The sequence below is a fragment of the Rhinolophus sinicus genome, linkage group LG02, assembly GCF_036562045.2.
Source record: "Rhinolophus sinicus isolate RSC01 linkage group LG02, ASM3656204v1, whole genome shotgun sequence".
NCBI classification, from domain to species: domain Eukaryota; kingdom Metazoa; phylum Chordata; class Mammalia; order Chiroptera; family Rhinolophidae; genus Rhinolophus; species Rhinolophus sinicus.
Genome location: NC_133752.1, coordinates 156,884,357 through 156,902,809, shown reverse-complemented (window position 1 = coordinate 156,902,809; position 18,453 = coordinate 156,884,357). Strand labels below are relative to the sequence as shown.

Here is an 18,453-nt window from a genome sequence, read left to right as displayed (position 1 = left end):
CGCTCCTTACATTTTCCCGAAGCCCTTTCTAACGCTGACTTATGGGTCATGGGTATCTTTCAGTGCTGGTTTCTAGCCGCTAGCACGGAAGCCACATCAGGGCAGGGATCGCTGAATATCCCGCTCGCTTGTACATCCAAAGGCCTAAAAGAATGTTGCACTTAGGAGTAGTTGAGTAATCATCCGTGGGATGAGGAAACGTGTGCTTCTTTTGCACCTGCGCTCCACTCGCGTTCGTAAGGTTCCTCCGTCGTTTTACCTGGATCCAGCGGCGGTTCAGAGCCTTTCAAGGCAGGGGGGATCCCGTAGATCAGTTCACCATAGGAGAGGGTTAGAGTCCCACGGTTGTACTTTCAACATGGGGACATCCAAATAGCTCAAGTAATTGCAGAGGCCCGTTGGGAAGGACGAATCCATCATCTGTCCTTTTCCTGCCTTAGGCACCTCCACCAGCTCCGGTAGTCCACTGCGAGGAAGTGAAACAGGTAAGGGCGCCAAAAGTTTGCCCTCCGCTCTCCGTGGCATCCGTGGAAAAGGGGGCTCCGGTGGCCACAGTGATCAGTAGGCGGGACAGGAAGGAACGTTTTGGAAACTGGGTGATATTTGATTTCCTCATAAGCAGAGACCCTAAGGAAATGTGTTTGGGTCATTTGGGGGACGTATCAAATCATTTGATTTCGAAGAGGGAGCTGAAGCTCTGTCGACGCATTTGTCTCTCTCGTTATTAGGTGCTCCGACTATGCCCCCCAGGACCACCATTCTCTCTGGTAGTTCACGCACAGGTAGGTGAACAAGAAGGCCTCTTCACATGGAACCTCTCACGGCGGTCGGTCGACCGACTGCGATAGAACGCCCACAGAATCCTTTCCATCATATCCCCAATCCTCAGGCCTCACCACTCGTCCCTTTCTTCTTTCAGAGGCCACAACTTCAACAGAAGGCGGAGGCACTCCTGGCACTGGACCCAGACCAGGTGAGAATGAGGATCTAAACCTATGGGGATTGGTAGTAGTTTTAGTTTCATGTAGTCCCCTGTTGGAAGTGTGATTTGTATGTTTGTTTGTTTATGTTATTCACTTTTTTAATATTTAAATTTTAGCCATGGGGTTTAGATACCAGTGTGAAGACTTACAATATTACTTTGTTAGAAAGTTTTGATCGTTTTTCTGGTATGATTGTTTTCCTTTGAAGGCATATGCATTACTAAAATATCATGTTGAAATTAAATCTTCTTATATATGGGAGGATTAAGCAATGTGAATTCTGAAAAATGCCTATTCTATTCGTAGATTTCCTTTGTCAACATTATGAGACTATAGTCTGTATTTTTCTTGGCACATCTAAAATTTCTTCTAGTTATATTCTCACTTGATACTCCACTTCATTTCTAGTAGGCCAAGCTACTACGATTGTGACTTTTGAAACTGTGTGTAACCCACCTTTTTTTTTCTGTTTTATATGAATGTAATGTCTTTAGATGATTCCTTACATTGGTCATTACTGTTATTACTTTCCTAATGATGTGGGTCATAGACAATCCATGTTATTGTTACTCAACAGAAATTATTGAAAATGTCCTTTGATGTAACAAATATATGCTTGGAGTCCTTCTAGTAGCATGTCTTCAAGAGACATATATTTGTCACCCTTAAGATCTTAGACTGTTTTGTTTTTCAGGTAACTGAGGCATCTCCTTTCATCAGTTTTGCTCCTGGACATTTTAAACCAAGGCAGTCAAGAAGGAGTCTTAAGGAGAAGTGCAATACCTTTTCTATGGTCCTTGAATATTTTCTCATCATCTCTATCCTATTGTTCTTTGTACTAGGAGCCACAACGCTTATGGAAGAACGTGGAACAACAAGAGTTGGAATAATCACAGGTGAGCTCTGTTAAGGCACTAATTGTACTTTCTAATAACGTCCCAATAAAAATTAAGTATATAAAAACTCTTTGAATTTTTCATATTTAGATTATTTGGCAAAACTTTAGCAGATGTGCAATATTTGACTTCAATAAATTTAAGTCAGAGAATTCAACTTTTCCTTCTTCTGCTGTGCTCTCAGGAGCCTTTCTCAAGGCATCATGGGTCCCAATCTCTGATAGTTCTGGGTAATCGGTGTGCTAATCTATTTCCCTTAAGTAAATCCTAAAAAAGTGACTCAATAGTGGTAGACTTTCTTTCAAATTTGCTGAGGATATAAGGTGTTTTATGGGATATCTATGGATGGATTCTTGAGATTTGGAAGTCGAGAAAAATAAATTTACTTCATGAGACACTTTGTTTGTTTGTTTAAAAGAGTTCATGCTCATTTCTTGATGGGCAAAAAGTGGACCAGTCATTCTTATTTCAGGCACAAATGAAGACATCTCTGGCAAAACACTGGAACCTGGAAGTGCCAACACAGGTATGGAATTCTGTTTGTGTCCCCTCAAGAGTTATAGCCCATGGGAGCCTTCCTTTGTACCCTCCAGACCCCCAGTCTTTACTCCTTTTGTTTTTCTTCCCTCAGAAGCCATGACTTCTACAGGAGGTAGTGGGACAACCCAAGAAGGACTGCCACAAGGTGAGCGTTTTTTGTCTGAAGCCTAGGGCTCTCTTCATTTGTCTATTTGGTTTGCTGCAGTGAACAAATGACTGGGCAGTAGTTTGAGGAGGGACTTGCATTTTCTCTGTGGCCATATTGTATGATATCAACCTGATCATTATTCTGGTTGGGAATTACAAGACCTCAGATGTCTCAGCCAGGTTGTCTTCAGTATTCTCGCTTACAGAGGTATTCTTTTTTTGGGTAATGCTTTACGCAAAATAATAATAGTAATAATTGTTATTATAACAGTAATTATTAACAATAATTATTAATATATTAATTATTATTATTACTGTAACAATAACAATAATAATAACATGTATGTATACTGTGTACATCTAAGCCCCCATAACATCCAATCCTTCTTACCCCACTTAGTTCACCTAATAGCTTACCACTTTCTGTCATCTTTCTCATTTACTTATATGTAATGTTTATTTTTTTATCTCCTCTCTCTAGAAAGCTTCATGAAGGCAACTAATTATGAAAATGCTCTAAGTTATATCAAAGGGCATTATAAAGATTAAAACTATGCTTTATTCTCTCCTTTAGGTACCTCTGGCACACCAGGTGGATCTGTCCCTGGAACTGAAGCAGGTAAGGGATATTTAACACGTTGCGTACGGCGGGGTTTAAATCCCTCGTGAAGATTCTCGTGATCCGTACACAACGTGTTAAAGCCTTGATTTCCTCTGACTACATAGTGAAAGGGAAACCCAGTAGCAATACATCCATTCCAGGTTGACCTGGGAAATGAAATGCTATGAAATTGTACATTTTCCATTTTCTTCAGAGGTAGAGTATCTTCAGGAAAGGGCTTCCTGTGATTTAGGGCCACACTGATGCTTCCAAGATGAACTGGGGAGGAAATGCTCTGTTGCACCATTTACTCTGAAGTATCCAGGTAGTATTCTCAGCAGGAATGAGAAGTGAAATGAGAGCACAGAAGAGAGGACTGCACTAATGACAGGGATTTGTCAGTCATTCATACTGAAGCTGAATAATATTGATTGTCAACTATAATTTTATATACATATATATATATATATATATATATATATATATATATATATATATATATTTACAGGATGTGAAGTACAGCATGGGGAATAGAGTCAATGGAATTGTAATAGTTATATACGATGTCAGAGGGGTAGTAGATTAGGGGAGGGGAGTTATCACTTTTGAGGGGTATAAATGTCTAACTATTACATTGTTTTGTACTCCTAAAACTAATAAAATAAAAAGTCATTCACTTACAAATGAGATTTGAAACTGTGGATGCTGGTGAGTACATTTAGAGTGAACACATAGAATGAGAAGAGAGGACAAAGTAATTAAAACATGAATCCTTAGGCTTTAAAGGGTAAAGAAACCTCAAAAGAGAAAGAGTTTGGGCTCAATGATTGCCAGTATGGATTAAGTCAAATACATAAGACAGAGTGTTAGAGTAATGGCATGTAGCTCAGGAGATGGGACTGGTTCTAAATTTGGGGATTCAGAATCTCAAATTAAATAGAACCAATCAGAATTCTCAGGGGACATTTTTCAGAGGGCCTAGCCTTATAGTTATAAAATTTTAAAATTGTAAATACTGTCTTGATATAATTAATTATAATTTTCAGATTCGTAATCCTTTTCATTTTTTTTAAACTTCAGGAGTCACCAATATCATTCCAGGGAGCCAATATACTGGAAGTAAAACAGGTAAGCATGGGGAAATTAAAAAAAAAAAAAAAGTGAGGATAGGGAAAGCACCTATCTCCATCCTGCTAATTCTGGAAAAGAAGGATCCCAGAAGACCGGAGTTTACCACAGGGAATAAAATAGACCAAGAAAAAAATATGTTTATATTTCACCTTCTGGGGCAAGGAATTTTATAGAAGGAATACATTTCTTCGTAGAAACACATGAGTTTTTCCTAAATCATGATCTCCATCCAATACAAAAGACATTGCTGCACATAACACTTTCTTTCTTCTCTCTCCCATCCCTGGTATGACTGGGACAGTCTCTGGTACTACATCGTTACCTGAAGGTTTCAAAACAGTTGAGTCAAATAGCGAAAGGAATTCTTTAAGAATCTCTAGGGACAAGATTGTATGCTGCCAATCTTTTGTAAATAGTTTCATGTTTACACACTGTAAGCTTCACCATTTTTCCTCAATTGCTACTACAGAAAGCACATTTTTTGAAAAAGGTGTTGAAACCACTGAAGCAGGAATTTTACCCGGTGAGTTTTGCCGGATTTTGTATTGTCAGTGAGTTTTCCATTTGAGTTTGCAGATTGTGAATAAAAATGAGGATGGCTGGAAAGTGGTTGCTTTTAATTTAATAACAGATCATAAGGCCAACCTACATTAGCATCCTGGTTTTTCCTGACGAATATACCATACATGTAATTATCTAGATACAGTTTTTTTCTTGAAACTTTACTCTGTTTTTTTTTTTGGTCTGGCAATACCACAGTATTAGAAAGAGTCACCAGTAGTAAAGAAAGTAACTGGAGATCACTACAATAGATGAAAGAAAAATTGTTGACTAAGGCTTTTATAAAGATTCCTAATCCTTGATCACAAGTTTAGATGCAGTTTTTTTGTTTGTTTGTTTGTTTTCTGGTTTCCTTCTGTTGTTCCATTAGAGAACCAGAGATACAAGTCACTTGAAGAAAATCATGTGAATATAAGTTAAACATTGTCTAATTTAGTAATCGGATTCTAGATTGTTCTAGATTTAGAGAAATAAGATCTATGAGGCAATTGTGATTTCCTCCCACCATGTTTTCTTTGAACATGCAGTCATTAGAAAGTGCATTGAAAAATATGCCAGGTTTAACATTTGGTGCAAGAAAAATTGTTAAACTGTTTTGTATTGCTTCCAAGAAACAGGAACACATGCCAATACTACACTCTTCTTAGGGTGAGAAAGGCTTTGTGAGGCTCATCCTTACCTCTTATTACAGGTATCACTGGAATAGCCTCTGGCACAACCGTTATTCCTGCGAATGCCAACACAGGCAAGTAAATACTTAATAATTGGCTCTAAGTAATTAAGCCTAGGAAAATAAGAGCCCTTCTCTGAAACTGACTGTCTATTGTAGCATCAACACAGCAGTCTTGACCTCATTCTTGTTTGCCTTTCTTAGGGGCCACCACTGGAGTTGGAATGCAAACAAGTAAGTACCAGTGGTTCAAATATGTTGCGTTCTCATTAATGAGAGCCTCAATGTAGGGGACTGTTGAAGGTAAAGATGAAGGCCCAGGAACAAGGGTAGAATGTCATTAGGAATGTACATTTCCAGCCACCTAAGGTTGACTTCTTGCTCTGAGTTTCTGTGTAAGTTCATAAAGGTGAACAAGAGCACCCAGGAAACATTTCTCCTATAAGACGTAAATCCATGAAACCTCATCTGTTCAAGGAGGTGATTTTTGTAATTCACAAAGGTGCTTTACGGGCTAGCTGCAGCATGGCCCAGACTTTCATCAGATTTACTTTCTCCTCTTGCTGTTGATCTTTGAAAATAGTGATAGGAGATGTGTCTGATATGAAATATTCTTCATTTGCTTTTGTAGGTACCTCTGTAATATCAAGTGGAATTACTGGTTTCCCAGAAAGTTCCAGCCCAGGTAATGGAAATTACTGGCTCAGATGAAGTTTACATGCTAAATATTCTTCTCCTCTTTAACACTCAAGAATTTCAGATAACCAATATTTATCTCTATGAATGACTATCCAACTTGAACTGTAAAAGAAAAGTTGCACCAGATGAACTTAAAGAGTCAAGGAAGAATTTATTTAAGAATATTACAATAGTGGTCAAGACTCTTGCACCAGGGCTGAGATTTTGAACTCAACACTGCTGAAACAAAAGACAGGAGGGTGTTTAAGTATTGGGGTGAACTAGTGGAAAAATACTGGAGTGTGTTAGGGGAGAGGTTGGTTTCTGTGATTAGGCCATCTATGTTTGCTAATTGGTGCATAGAGAATGAAGTTAGGCTCCTACCTCACAGAGACAGGGAGATAGGGGTGCTGTTATTCTTGATGATTATATTTCAAAGGGGTGACTCCCAGGTCTCTGAGAAAGACATTGCTGACTTGTGAAACTGGCCAGATGCTGGGGAAAGGTTTACATCTCAAAGAGGCAGAGAAAGAATTTACAATTACAAATTTTATAAAGTAAAGACTCTAAGAAAAGGAGTATAGGGATCTATAATCAGGAAGAAACATGTTTAAATTTTAATCAGGCTGAGGGGAACATTAAGCCCATCTTGATCAACACAGATATTTTCTCATTTTCTCTCACTCTGTCCCCCCACAACTAATACAGGAGAATAAAAAAACCTCAAGTTATAGGACGTAAAAGAGTTAATTGGGAAAAAAGTTATTGTCATTTAGAGAAGTGGAGCCGTAAGTAAGAAATTTACTAGGGTCATAGGAAAATATTTAATTTACTTCTGGGAGCAAGTTGCTGCTAAGATAGGGACCTCTTATATTTCAATGACAGGAGCATGAACTAGCCTTAGTAGATGCATTAGTACACTCCAGGTGCTTTGAATACACTCCACTTTCCATGAGGAGATGTCTTAGGGCATGCTCTTTTGTGACCAGAAGAAGTTCATTGCTCTTCCCCTCCTCATTTTAGGTACCTTCAAGGAAGCATCTGAAACCACCATTGCTCCTGGAATTTCTACCATGGGTAAGTCAAATAATAATAAATGAACTTTGCTTGATGGCATCTCAGAAGACAGGATAGTTTATCAGAAATTAAACTCTAGCTTCTCCAGTCCCCTGTGCTCACCACTTTTAATCCTCCCTTGGTCACAGCTTTCACATGAGTCAAGGAAACCTCTGGAACTGGAATGCAAACATATGAATGCTGGCAACACAAACTCTTTGATGATCAGTGTACCTGTGATTATATACAAGGAGTTTAGTTTGGGGGAGAGAGAGATTGGGAAAGAAACAAGAGAGAGAAGCAAGGAAGATTAAGCTTAATTTCCTTTTGGAACACAAATTTGAATTTCAACTAGGGATATTCTTTTTTCCTAGGGTGTTTTTTTTGGGGTTAAGCTTTCACCAAACTCCTCTTCTGAAGACTTAGTTACAAACCTCTTAGTTTGAAATCTCTGAGTATGAGGTTATGAAATTACGAAATTTGCTATTCCTGAAATTTTTTTATATTTCCTTTTTGCCTCAGTGTCAAATGGAATAAAAACAAGCCCGATAGTGTCCTTCTCAGGTAAAATAAATGACCCAAATGTACTGGAATGAATTGTCTTTTCCGCACAAAGTTATCCCTGAGCATGAATTTGTGTGATCATTTTGCCCTCATAACACAGAGACTTGATATGCATACATGTTATTCTAATAAAATGACAATACCATCCTTTTATTTCCCCTCAGCAATTACTGTAGTAACAACAGGAGATCAAGAAATTGAAAATAAAACAGGTCAGTATGGGAAAAGTCCTAATTTCTTTGTTACTTATTCAATACAATAAGGTATTTCTTTAATACCTTATATGTGTTATACTCTGTAGCAGACACTAATAGCAAAAAAAATCAATGAAATATTGCCCTTGCCATTTTATTACTTTGTACGTGTGTGTGTGTGTGTGTGTGTGAGTTGGGGGAGATTATTATGGGCACAGATACTATTAGGTTGGAGCAAAAGTAATTGCGGTTTAAAGGTTGAAAATAACTGCAAAAACCTCAATTGCTTTTGCACCAACCTAATATCTTTACAATGTGTTTAAAGTTAACCCATAAACACGTACAACAATTATGGTCCCAGAAGTGCAGTGACAGGAGTGTTAAATTCTACCTATTAATTGCTGGTATTGAGTGATGGCATCAGAAAGGATAAAGTTTAACATTGGCTGGGGTGAGAAGGAAATTCTACCAAAGAGCTCTTGAAAGACAGAAACATGAGACAGCATGAGTGGACTCAGAAATCAACTAGATATTGGTAATGATTGTACGAGTTTCAGGGAAGAAATGAGATTGGAAAGGCAAGTAGATAAGAGTTCATAAAGAACCTTATTTACAAACTTAGGAATTTATCCTTATACTAAATAGGATCCCCTTAAGGATTTTATTAAGAAAGTGATATGATCATATAGGTGTTTCAGGGAAATTATTTTGATAGCTATGTGGAGATTAGGATATTTTTCTTTATGGCTCCTCTTACAAATATCTTCAGTGAACTCTTGGAATTCTGGTCAGGGAATTCTGCCTAATAGATCATTTCTCTTTCCTATCACTACTTTCTGCTCATCTGCTAAACATTCATGATTGGGGATTAGCCTCACATCCCTCTGTAAAGAGAGACATTTTATCCCCAAAAACTCCCACTTTTTTTTTAACGATAATCTTTTTTCTTTTTTAATTTTATTGGGGAATATTGGGGAACAGTGTGTTTCTCCAGGGCCCATCAGCTCCAAGTTGTTGTCCTTCAATCTAGTTGTGGAGGGTGCAGCTCAGCTCCAAGTCCAGTCGCCGTTTTCAATATTTAGTTGCAGGGGTGCAACCTACCATCCCATGCGGGAATTGAACCAGCAACCTTGTTGAGAGCTCGCACTCTAACCAACTGAGCCATCGGCGGCCCCAAACTCCCACTTTTTAAATTTATTTTTCTGTACCTATTATTTGTCAGTGTCCCTTTCCCTAAACATGCAGAAATTTTAAGTTCCTCTCAAATATTCTGTTGCTTCTAGGCCAGCTGTTTGCTTGGTAGATAGAATAAAAATATTAATTTGATTTTTAGCAGTTTGAAAATATAGTTTAAAATTTATTGGTAAATTATTGGGTTGACCAAAATATGTGATGTATGAAGTCTCCAAAAAGCATTTGGTGGGGGTGGAGATAGAGCAAGATTGAAATATTTCAAGAAGATAAAAAGGGGATAAAAGTTTTTAAAGGATTAAAACTAGGTAACTAAAACTACTTATATTTTTCTTAGATCTGAATTATCGTCTTCCTTCTTTGATTATGTATTTTGTTGCCCTATTCATCAGAATTGTCTTTCAAATTTTTTTTTTTTAGTAAGAGAAGTTTACCTTAATATTTCCTCATTTCTCTTTAGATTCTTGTATTCCCCTCCCATTAAAATTCAAGATCCGATTGGAACACTCTCTAACGGTGGAATTTCAAATGCCATAAGAAACAGAGAGGGAAAATAGATGGGAATATGTCTGTTTGTAAGACTAGCAATGTAGCCAATTATTTTCAGTAATTAGGTAACTATATTTACCTCCAAACTCTTCCAATAACTTTAGAGGCTAATCTGAGCTGTCTGTTTTTATACAGGATGTCCAGCGTCTCTTCCACCACCTCCAGGTAAGAATATCTGCACTTGAAAATCAATCATTCTGCGTTAATGGCTCTTGTAAGTCAAACTTCAGAGGTCATGCCAATAAAAGTCCCTAGCTATGAATATATTATATAATAGGAAAACTTAAAGTGGATACATTTAGCTTTTATTCACCAAATAAATAGAGAAGGGTAGTCTGTTTTCTCCCACAAAAAGTAATAAAGCCAAATCAAACAAATACATGTTGTTAGTCAAATTAGAGTTTACCTACAAAATAAAGTGTTTTATGTAATTATATGATATCTTGATCATAATATTGTCACTTGATAGTATTTTTTTTGAACTGGATAATTTCAGCTTTCTTGAAGACTGAATTGTAGTAAGAAAAATAAAGTTAACTAACATTCAGTAATTTTAGAATTCCTATTATTCTCAAGCCAATGTGATGTACTTTGTAAAAAGTGGCAAAGGTTAAAAAAAACATTCTCTGATCTTAGGATATAGGGGAAGAAGGAATATTATTTAAAAATATAGGCAATTTTCATATAAGGCTGAAAATAAATTTCACAGTAAAAAATGCGCAACATGTGTTACATAGAGTGCATGTTATGTGTCACATATATTTACATACAGTGTGTACTTTGGAGGAATCCTCATGTATTTTACAACAGAATTGGAATTTGAGAATAATATGTAGAGTAGTCCAAGGTATATAAATGAGAAAAGTGAGACAAATTTGGGAATATAGATTGGATACACATTATGGCAGACCTCAGAAGCTAATGCCAAAATAAGGTATTTATTTTACAAGGCCGAAAGGGGACATCTACAGTTTTCAATCAAAGTAATGATGAGAAAAAAATTAGGCTTTGGGAAAATTATTCTAACTGCACAATAGAAATTTGATTGAATCAGGAAGAGGTCTGAGCGTAACCCCTGCAAAAGCCAGACTATGCTATATCAAGGATAATAAATTTCTGGGGTAGTATTGTACCAAGGTGAACCAGGAAAGGAAGGGATTAATGTGAAGATGAAAATAGTGGATTTTGCAGATTATATGCCAAGTGATGGAAAGGAAAGAATCACAATGATTTCTAAGTTTTAAGCTTTAATCATTGAAAGAATAGTTTGGTCCTTAATAGGAGGCAGCCAGTTTAGATAGGAAACTGGTTTTAGGGGCAAGATGATAGCAATCTGCTTTGTGCACACTGAGTTTCAGGTTCATATAGATCTGCTGCTCTGCTATTTATTAAGCTGAGGGTGACCTGGGTCCATAGCTCACATGAGATGTTTGGACTGGGACTAGAAGTTTGAGAGTCATCTACTTGATATACAGTGGACACTGTGGAGATAAGAGGAAAGTAGCAGGGGAAAGACTAGAGACAAAACGAGAGGAAGAACAAGAGCTAATAACAAAGAGAGACACTAAGAGTGTTGAATCTGAAGGAAGGAGAACAATCTCAGGAAGATCAGAGTTACAAATGTCAGCTATTGTAGGGAACCTGAAAAACTGAGAAGGCCCTTGAGACTGGTAATTATCAAGTCTTGGTGACTTGTAGGATTATAGAGACAGAAGTCAGACTGTAAATCAGAAAGTAAAACAACACTCATAAGATTTATTGACCACTGGCAGGAGATATTAAGAATTCTCCTCTGCTGGGTCTTGTAAAAATAGAATACATACATACATACATATATGTATTCTATTATATATATGCTTGTTAGGGACAGTTTGCTCAAAGTAGGAGTATACATTTTATTTTTCCTGTAAGACACCATATGATCCTCCTTAATTCTGTGTCTCTGAAATCCTAGTGCCAATTACAATATTGGCTACTCAGTGGTTGTCTACAAATAACAGAAGGTTATAGTTTATGAAATTTAATTAGCATTTATCATTTCATGTTAACAGTTTGCCATGGTCCACTGGGAGAAGAGAAATCTGTAAGTATATGTTTTTTCCTTTACTTTAATCCAAATTTTCTGTCATACCTGTATTTGAATAGAATTCTAACTTGGTTTATATCTGTAGCCTGGAGACATATGGACCGCCAATTGCCACAGATGTACCTGTACTGATGCAAATGCTGTAGACTGTAAACTCAAAGAGTGCCCTTCTCTACCCACATGCAAAGCTGGAGAGAAGCTTATAAAGTTCAAAGCTAATGATACGTGCTGTGAAATTGGATACTGTGGTGTGTATTCATAGTTCATTATTTGCATTGAATAGAAAAATTGTTTCCTTATTCGTATAGTCAAGAGATATTTATTGAGTTGCTAATATGCGTCAAAGACTATGCTAGATAGATGTGATAAATAAAACAGAATCGGCACTTGCTCTCTTAAACTTTATTATCTTTGGAGTGAGAGAAACCCAGAATTAACAGTTATGAATATAATCAGTAAATTAAAGGGAGATGATGGTATTATGGGAAGCTCATTATAATTGACTGTTAAATAGAATCCCATTTATAATTTCTGTTTTGTAAATGAAAAAAGAATTATATTTATTTTAGGGTAAAATAATGTATGTATTTTTCAGAGCCAAGAACATGTTTATTTAACAACACCAACTATGAGGTAAGGTTTTCTCTACTTTACAATATTATTATTAATGTAATTATGAATAAATGCAAGCTTTTTCAGCTTTTAATATGAAAAAAATCTTAAGTTCTGGTAGAGCAGAATCTGTTCATTTTTTCCTATATTCATTTCAAAAGGAATGTCAAATATAACACTCAGCATAACTTGCTCCAAAGGGAGAAAATATACTTGGTTGCTAACCAGTTAGCAATGGAGTTTCTGAATAATATTTCCCATGGGTCTCACCAGATGGAGAAGACACACTTTGTAACATTCAAATCAATGATCAGAGTTAAACTGTAATTATGCCCAGAAAGATTAGACGACCAAACTGTCAGAGATCAAATAAGAAAACCCAAAAGACTAGAACCACATTATGTGACTATATCAACAGAATATATTCAGGGGTGGATTTTGACAACTGATTTGGCATTTTGGAATAAGCATCAGGAATTAAAAAAAACAACAAAAACGATCATTCTCAAATTGATATTAATACATTTGAACTGGTGATACTAAATATTAAATAAACTAAAATAAAATATATGTGGTGTGTTAGGAAATATATAGAAGCAAATCCTGTGAGAGGTTTAATTTTATAATTCATTTATCACACTCAAATTTCTATCTGGGCATCTTAACTTTTAGTTTCCAAAAGTGACCTGGCTTGAGAATCTATGACAGTTTTTAAACATCAAATATGTTTAAAGAACAAAGGAAAAGTTTTATCTCTAATCATTTATATGCAAAATAGTTGAAATAATAAAATCTCAGTTTAGTGGAAAGTTCATTTTGTAATTTGAGGCCCTGAAATAAATACAATTTCCCAAACTAATGTTTGAATTTTGAACATAAATTAATTATCAAGCCATCCAGAGGGCTTTAAAGTATAGAAACCCAAACAAAAATAGAAGTAAGATGTCTTATCGGACTTGTCATTTGCAACAAACTTATTTTGTGCCTTTTTTTTTCATTTATATTTATTGTTTGTTTTCCCTCATACTTAGAGTGTAACAAATTGGTGAATTGACTACTCACCATAAAATAACCTGCCTTGAAAATACTTGAAAACTATAATAGAGTAACTATAGGTGAATCTTACTTTGAGAATCTTGACACATTCTGTGTTCTCAATGAGGAACTTTGATTTATTCATGGAAGTAAAAGGCTTTCAATCCACCTTTTTAAAAATATTAACCTAAAGACTGACAGTGCCTCCAGAAATTCACTAAACATCATGAATTTGAAAAATTTGTACACGTTTTACTGTCAACCTCAAAAAGAAATTAAGGTGAATAACTATTTTGTTCCCTCCCCTTTCCTACCTCCCAGATTGGTGCTTCATTTAGTGATTCCAATAATCCATGCATCTCCTACTCCTGCCAAAACACTGGTTTCGTTGCAGTAGTCCAAGATTGCCCAAAGCAGACCTGGTGCTCAGAAGTAAGTCATCTTCTTAAGCAATAAACAAGATTAACTTCTCATGTTCAGTACAAACACAACCTGTCTTCTTTCACGTTTGAAAAAGTTTATATCTGGCCAATAGACATAAATTTCTTGTAGATTTCATTCCAGGTATCTTATCTACCTTTTATTGTCAAGTATATTTTTTTATATCAAAGAGATATTTGCAGGCTCTATAAAACTTAATCTATTGCTATTATAGAAGAAATAAGTTACTCTAGAAAGCGTTTTGCTATTTTCAAACAAATGAAAAATCCTACTTGTTTTTTTTAAGGCTCGTGGACTCACAATTAATAATTTTCTATAAAAATAGAAAATTTTCATATAATCACACATGTTTTTATATTCAGGTCTTTTTTTGTGACATAGTCTTTATTTTTATCCCTCCCAAATATGGGGAGAGTTTTGTATTCAAGAATGCTTAAGTTTAAATTATTTAAGGAAGGTTTAAGGTTAACTAATTTTTCTTTCTGAAAGTATAATTGATAATATGGTTTAATGCTTTATTTTAGAACTCCAATATTGGATAACAACATTTATTGAGTTTTTATTGAGTTTTTGAGACATTATATGTTTAAGATTGCAATAATGTACAAGGTAAACATTCCTGCCTGTGAAAAACAATGTCTAGTAGTAACATCATTATTAAAATATTTTTCAATTAAAATAAGTAAGGAGTAATTTTTTTTATTCCTTTGCATTTTATTTTAAAGAAAAAATTAGTTTAAATATTGTTTTTCCCTTTTGACCCACTGTTGAAAAAGTTAATGTTAAATACTCAGTCTCATTTTTATTACTACTCTCTCCCATCCGTGCTTATTGATCTGAGATCAGCATACTCATCTGTTCCATTTCCCCCCTTTGTGATGCTAAGTAATGTTTTACTAATTATAGAAATTACAGAAGATTTTCAGTCTTTTTTTCTTCTTTTCTCACCCATATAGAAAGACAGAGTCTACGATTCAAACAAATGTTGCTATACATGTAAGTAAAATCAAGCTCCACATGTATAGGAAATACCAAGTGTTAAAAAAAATTTAGTGTTTCTTTAAACCAAATGGCAGATCACTAACAAAAAGTCTCCTGTGTCTTTGACACAACAGATATTATAACCTATATGCATAAACTAATAATTGTTATTTGTATAGAATGTATTACATAATTACTTGTTCATGTTGGTTGTAACATTCTTCCTGGTAAAAACCAGTGGTGCTTACAAGGGAGAAAATTTGATTTTCATGAAAGAAAATTTAGCTTGCTCTCCTAACATCAGCAGGTTATGTTGTAAATTAGTATATTAAATCGTAAGGATGATCAACAATGAGAAAATAGATATCAAAGACAACCATGACACTCCATCTTCCCTTCCCTCCCCACTTTTCTTTACTACTTCTTTCTCCCTTGTTCCCTTCCCCCTTTCCTTCTTTCCCCTTCTCCTTCTTCTAAGATAGTGATACAGCAATGAAAATAAGATAACATTTATTGAGTATTAAACAGGTACCTTGTGCTGGGTGCTGAGATAGTTAATCCCTTCAATAACATCATCAAGTAGTTATTATTGTTCTCTATTTTATGGTTAAGAAAACAGACTTAGCAGTTGTTAACGTTAAACTACTTTTCTGACTCTCTTATCCATTCTGTTTTAGGTAATACTAATTGCAGATCTTCACTTGTGAATGTGACTGTAAAGTACAATGGTTGCAAGAAAAAAGTTGAGATGGCAAGATGCATAGGGGAATGCAAAAAGACCATCAAGTGAGTTGTTCTTTGAATGTGTGCTGTGAGTTAATTTTGGAACATTGTAGAGGAATTTAAGCTTCTAGAACATTACATGGAAAGTTGTTACATGATATTTAGTGATATCTAAAATAAACATTTTTCAAAAATAATGAATTATTTTGAAGTAGTTTTCTAGATATATCAAACATAACACATTTATGGCAAATGTGTTTATTTTCATAGTGATTACAGAGAGAACTTAAGCAAATACTCTTGCTTAAAAGTATGTTTTTAGACTACCACTTGCATTTTAGATATAACATGTATTACATGTTTTCCTTTATATATACTTTCATATATAGACTAATATATGAAAAATAATAACAGTATTAAGTTGTACATTTAAGTCTGTTTTATTTTTGTACCATAATTAATATGCAATTATAAATCTCCATTTTGAATTTCTTTTCTTCTGTTTTGTTTTGTGGTCTTACATATCACTTATCACTGGTCCACATCACAAATTTATAGTAAGGGAGAAATGGAATGCAAGTTGTAGGGAAATAATGAATTGGTTGGGAGGCTTTCTAAATCACCTAGATGATTAGAAGTTGAGCATTGATGTCACTTTATTTCAAAAAATATTTACTACTGATTTTTTTTTTTTTTAGGTACAATTATGATATCTTTCAACTGGAAAATTCATGCCTTTGCTGCCAAGATGAAAAGTACGAATTCAGAGAAATTGTTCTTGACTGTCCTGATGGTAGTACACTACTTTACAGATACAGGCACATCACAGTGTGTTCTTGCTTAGACAAGTGCCAGCACTCTATGAGCGCAAATGAGGCGTAATGTTAACATTACCTTACCAACAGGCAGATATTTATTTTATAAGTGAACAAAAATAAAATCACTAAATTGCAAGAGTAACTAAACATTTGTATCTCACTCAACAGTGAGTTTTCATTATGAGGCATTTTGTTCTTTTGTTGACTGGCTCTGAAAAATAAATACAATTTTGCAAGCAATTAGTGAGCACGTGTTTATTTTATAGCAATAAGAATTCTGCAAGTCAAGGAGAAACTGAGTCATATCATGGCTCTCCCGTATACTTTTATTGTACTCTTCATCTCATGAGGTCATTATCCTGTTCCCTTCCCTTCACTGTTAAAGTTATTGAAAATATAGTCTTTGTTCTCTTTCCATACGTCTCCATGCCCGTTGCCTTGCTCCTTTCATTCTACTACAACTCCCTCTGCTTAGAACACCAGCAGCCCCCTTATACATTTTCTGTAGGGTCTGATATCATTTCTACTCTTCCTTTCTTGACAATTTTTCTTGGTGTTTCTGTGGCATCATTCTTAATTATTATAACAGTCCTATGTTTTGTGAACATCTTCACTTTTGCAAGTCCTTTAAATCTTAGTTCTCCAAAGTTGCACACTGTCCCTCTTCTCATTTTATTCAGGCTCCTTAGATTATTTCATCAACACAGGTAGATGTTTTTATGCACTGAGAATTTCCAATCTATATCTCCAGTCCCAACCTCTTCTCTGAATTACAGACACATTGATACAACCCTGAATTTACTTTTCTAACTTAATGTTCTATAGGTATACCACAAACTCAGCAAGACCAAAACTAAACTAAATGTCATCTGCCTAACCCACTCCTCTACTTGTATTTTGTATACCTATTGAGGTATTACTAGTTAGCTAAAAGGATAAGTTGAGGTTCATTAACATCGTGACTGTCACCTTCTACAACTGTGCAGTCTACCACTTTACTACCTCACACACATATCCTTCTTCCTATATATGTATTTTCAAATGTGCCTTGTACAACCCTATTTATATTTGTAAACCACGTACAGTTATTACCACTCTTATTGCCTTCCCAAACCCAATTTATCATAACTCATTAATGTACTACTCACCTTTCTATGTTACTTGAACTATTGGCAAATTTAACCACTTGAAACACTGTATGTCCAATGATGGAGGAAGAAAATTGATATGTCAGTGTATTGGTAACTGTCAACAAAAGGTGAATAATAACTGAATACAGATGGATATTACAGGTTTGACTTCTACAGTTGGTCCCAAGGCCTTTGACTTTCTTCCATATTGGTCACTGTTTCCAAGTTTTTCTTTTTAGTCCATATCAAAGTTTTTTTTTAGTTGGAAAAATTTTGAGGGGTTTGAGCCCTTGAAAATCCAAATGGATGAGGTTGTAGGAGTTTTTCATTATATTTTACCTTAGGGAATGATAAAACACAGAGTTAAAAATGTACCTACTTCTCAATTTTATTGTGTGGCAGTAACTCTATTTTCCTTTGATAGTCAGAATTGATCAACCTAGACAATATAATGGCGGCATTTTCTGCTTAGAAAGCCTGCTGTAGAATCACAAAAGACACAAAATGGCTAGCATGGACCTTTAGCAAATGGGGAAGAATATAAATGTTGACTTCTGGTTCAGCTAGTACGTCACATGCTGTAATCATCACACCAACCTCACAAGTACGATCCTTCAGCTGGTGTCAGAGTAGAGTTCTCAGTAAGCCAGTCTTTAAGGTCTATCATCTATGAATAATAAGGCAAGATAAAAGACATTGATGCTGTATGTACCTATTGCCTTTCTTTTTTAATTTTGAAACAAATTTCTTGGTTGGAAGATGTGCTGTGCAACATTTCATGGTAGTGAATAAAATATCCAATAAACTCATGCATAGCAGTACTTTCTGAGGCATATTAGACACAAAATGAAATCAATAATTGGTTA

At 35.3% G+C, this 18,453-nt stretch overlaps 1 protein-coding gene across 1 annotated transcript; it reads left to right on the top strand.

The window, feature by feature from the left end:
- Positions 1 to 5,665: 5,665 nt before the first annotated feature.
- Positions 5,666 to 16,659, top strand: LOC141570113 (apomucin-like). Its single transcript, XM_074325833.1, has 13 exons — positions 5,666 to 5,763; positions 6,161 to 6,214; positions 7,231 to 7,284; positions 7,786 to 7,827; positions 7,992 to 8,039; positions 9,897 to 9,926; positions 11,813 to 11,844; positions 11,933 to 12,095; positions 12,443 to 12,480; positions 13,816 to 13,926; positions 14,892 to 14,931; positions 15,594 to 15,702; positions 16,338 to 16,659. The coding sequence occupies exons 1-13, from the start codon at positions 5,754 to 5,756 to the stop codon at positions 16,519 to 16,521; spliced, it is 915 nt and encodes a 304-aa protein (XP_074181934.1). The 5' UTR covers positions 5,666 to 5,753; the 3' UTR covers positions 16,522 to 16,659.
- Positions 16,660 to 18,453: the final 1,794 nt, after the last annotated feature.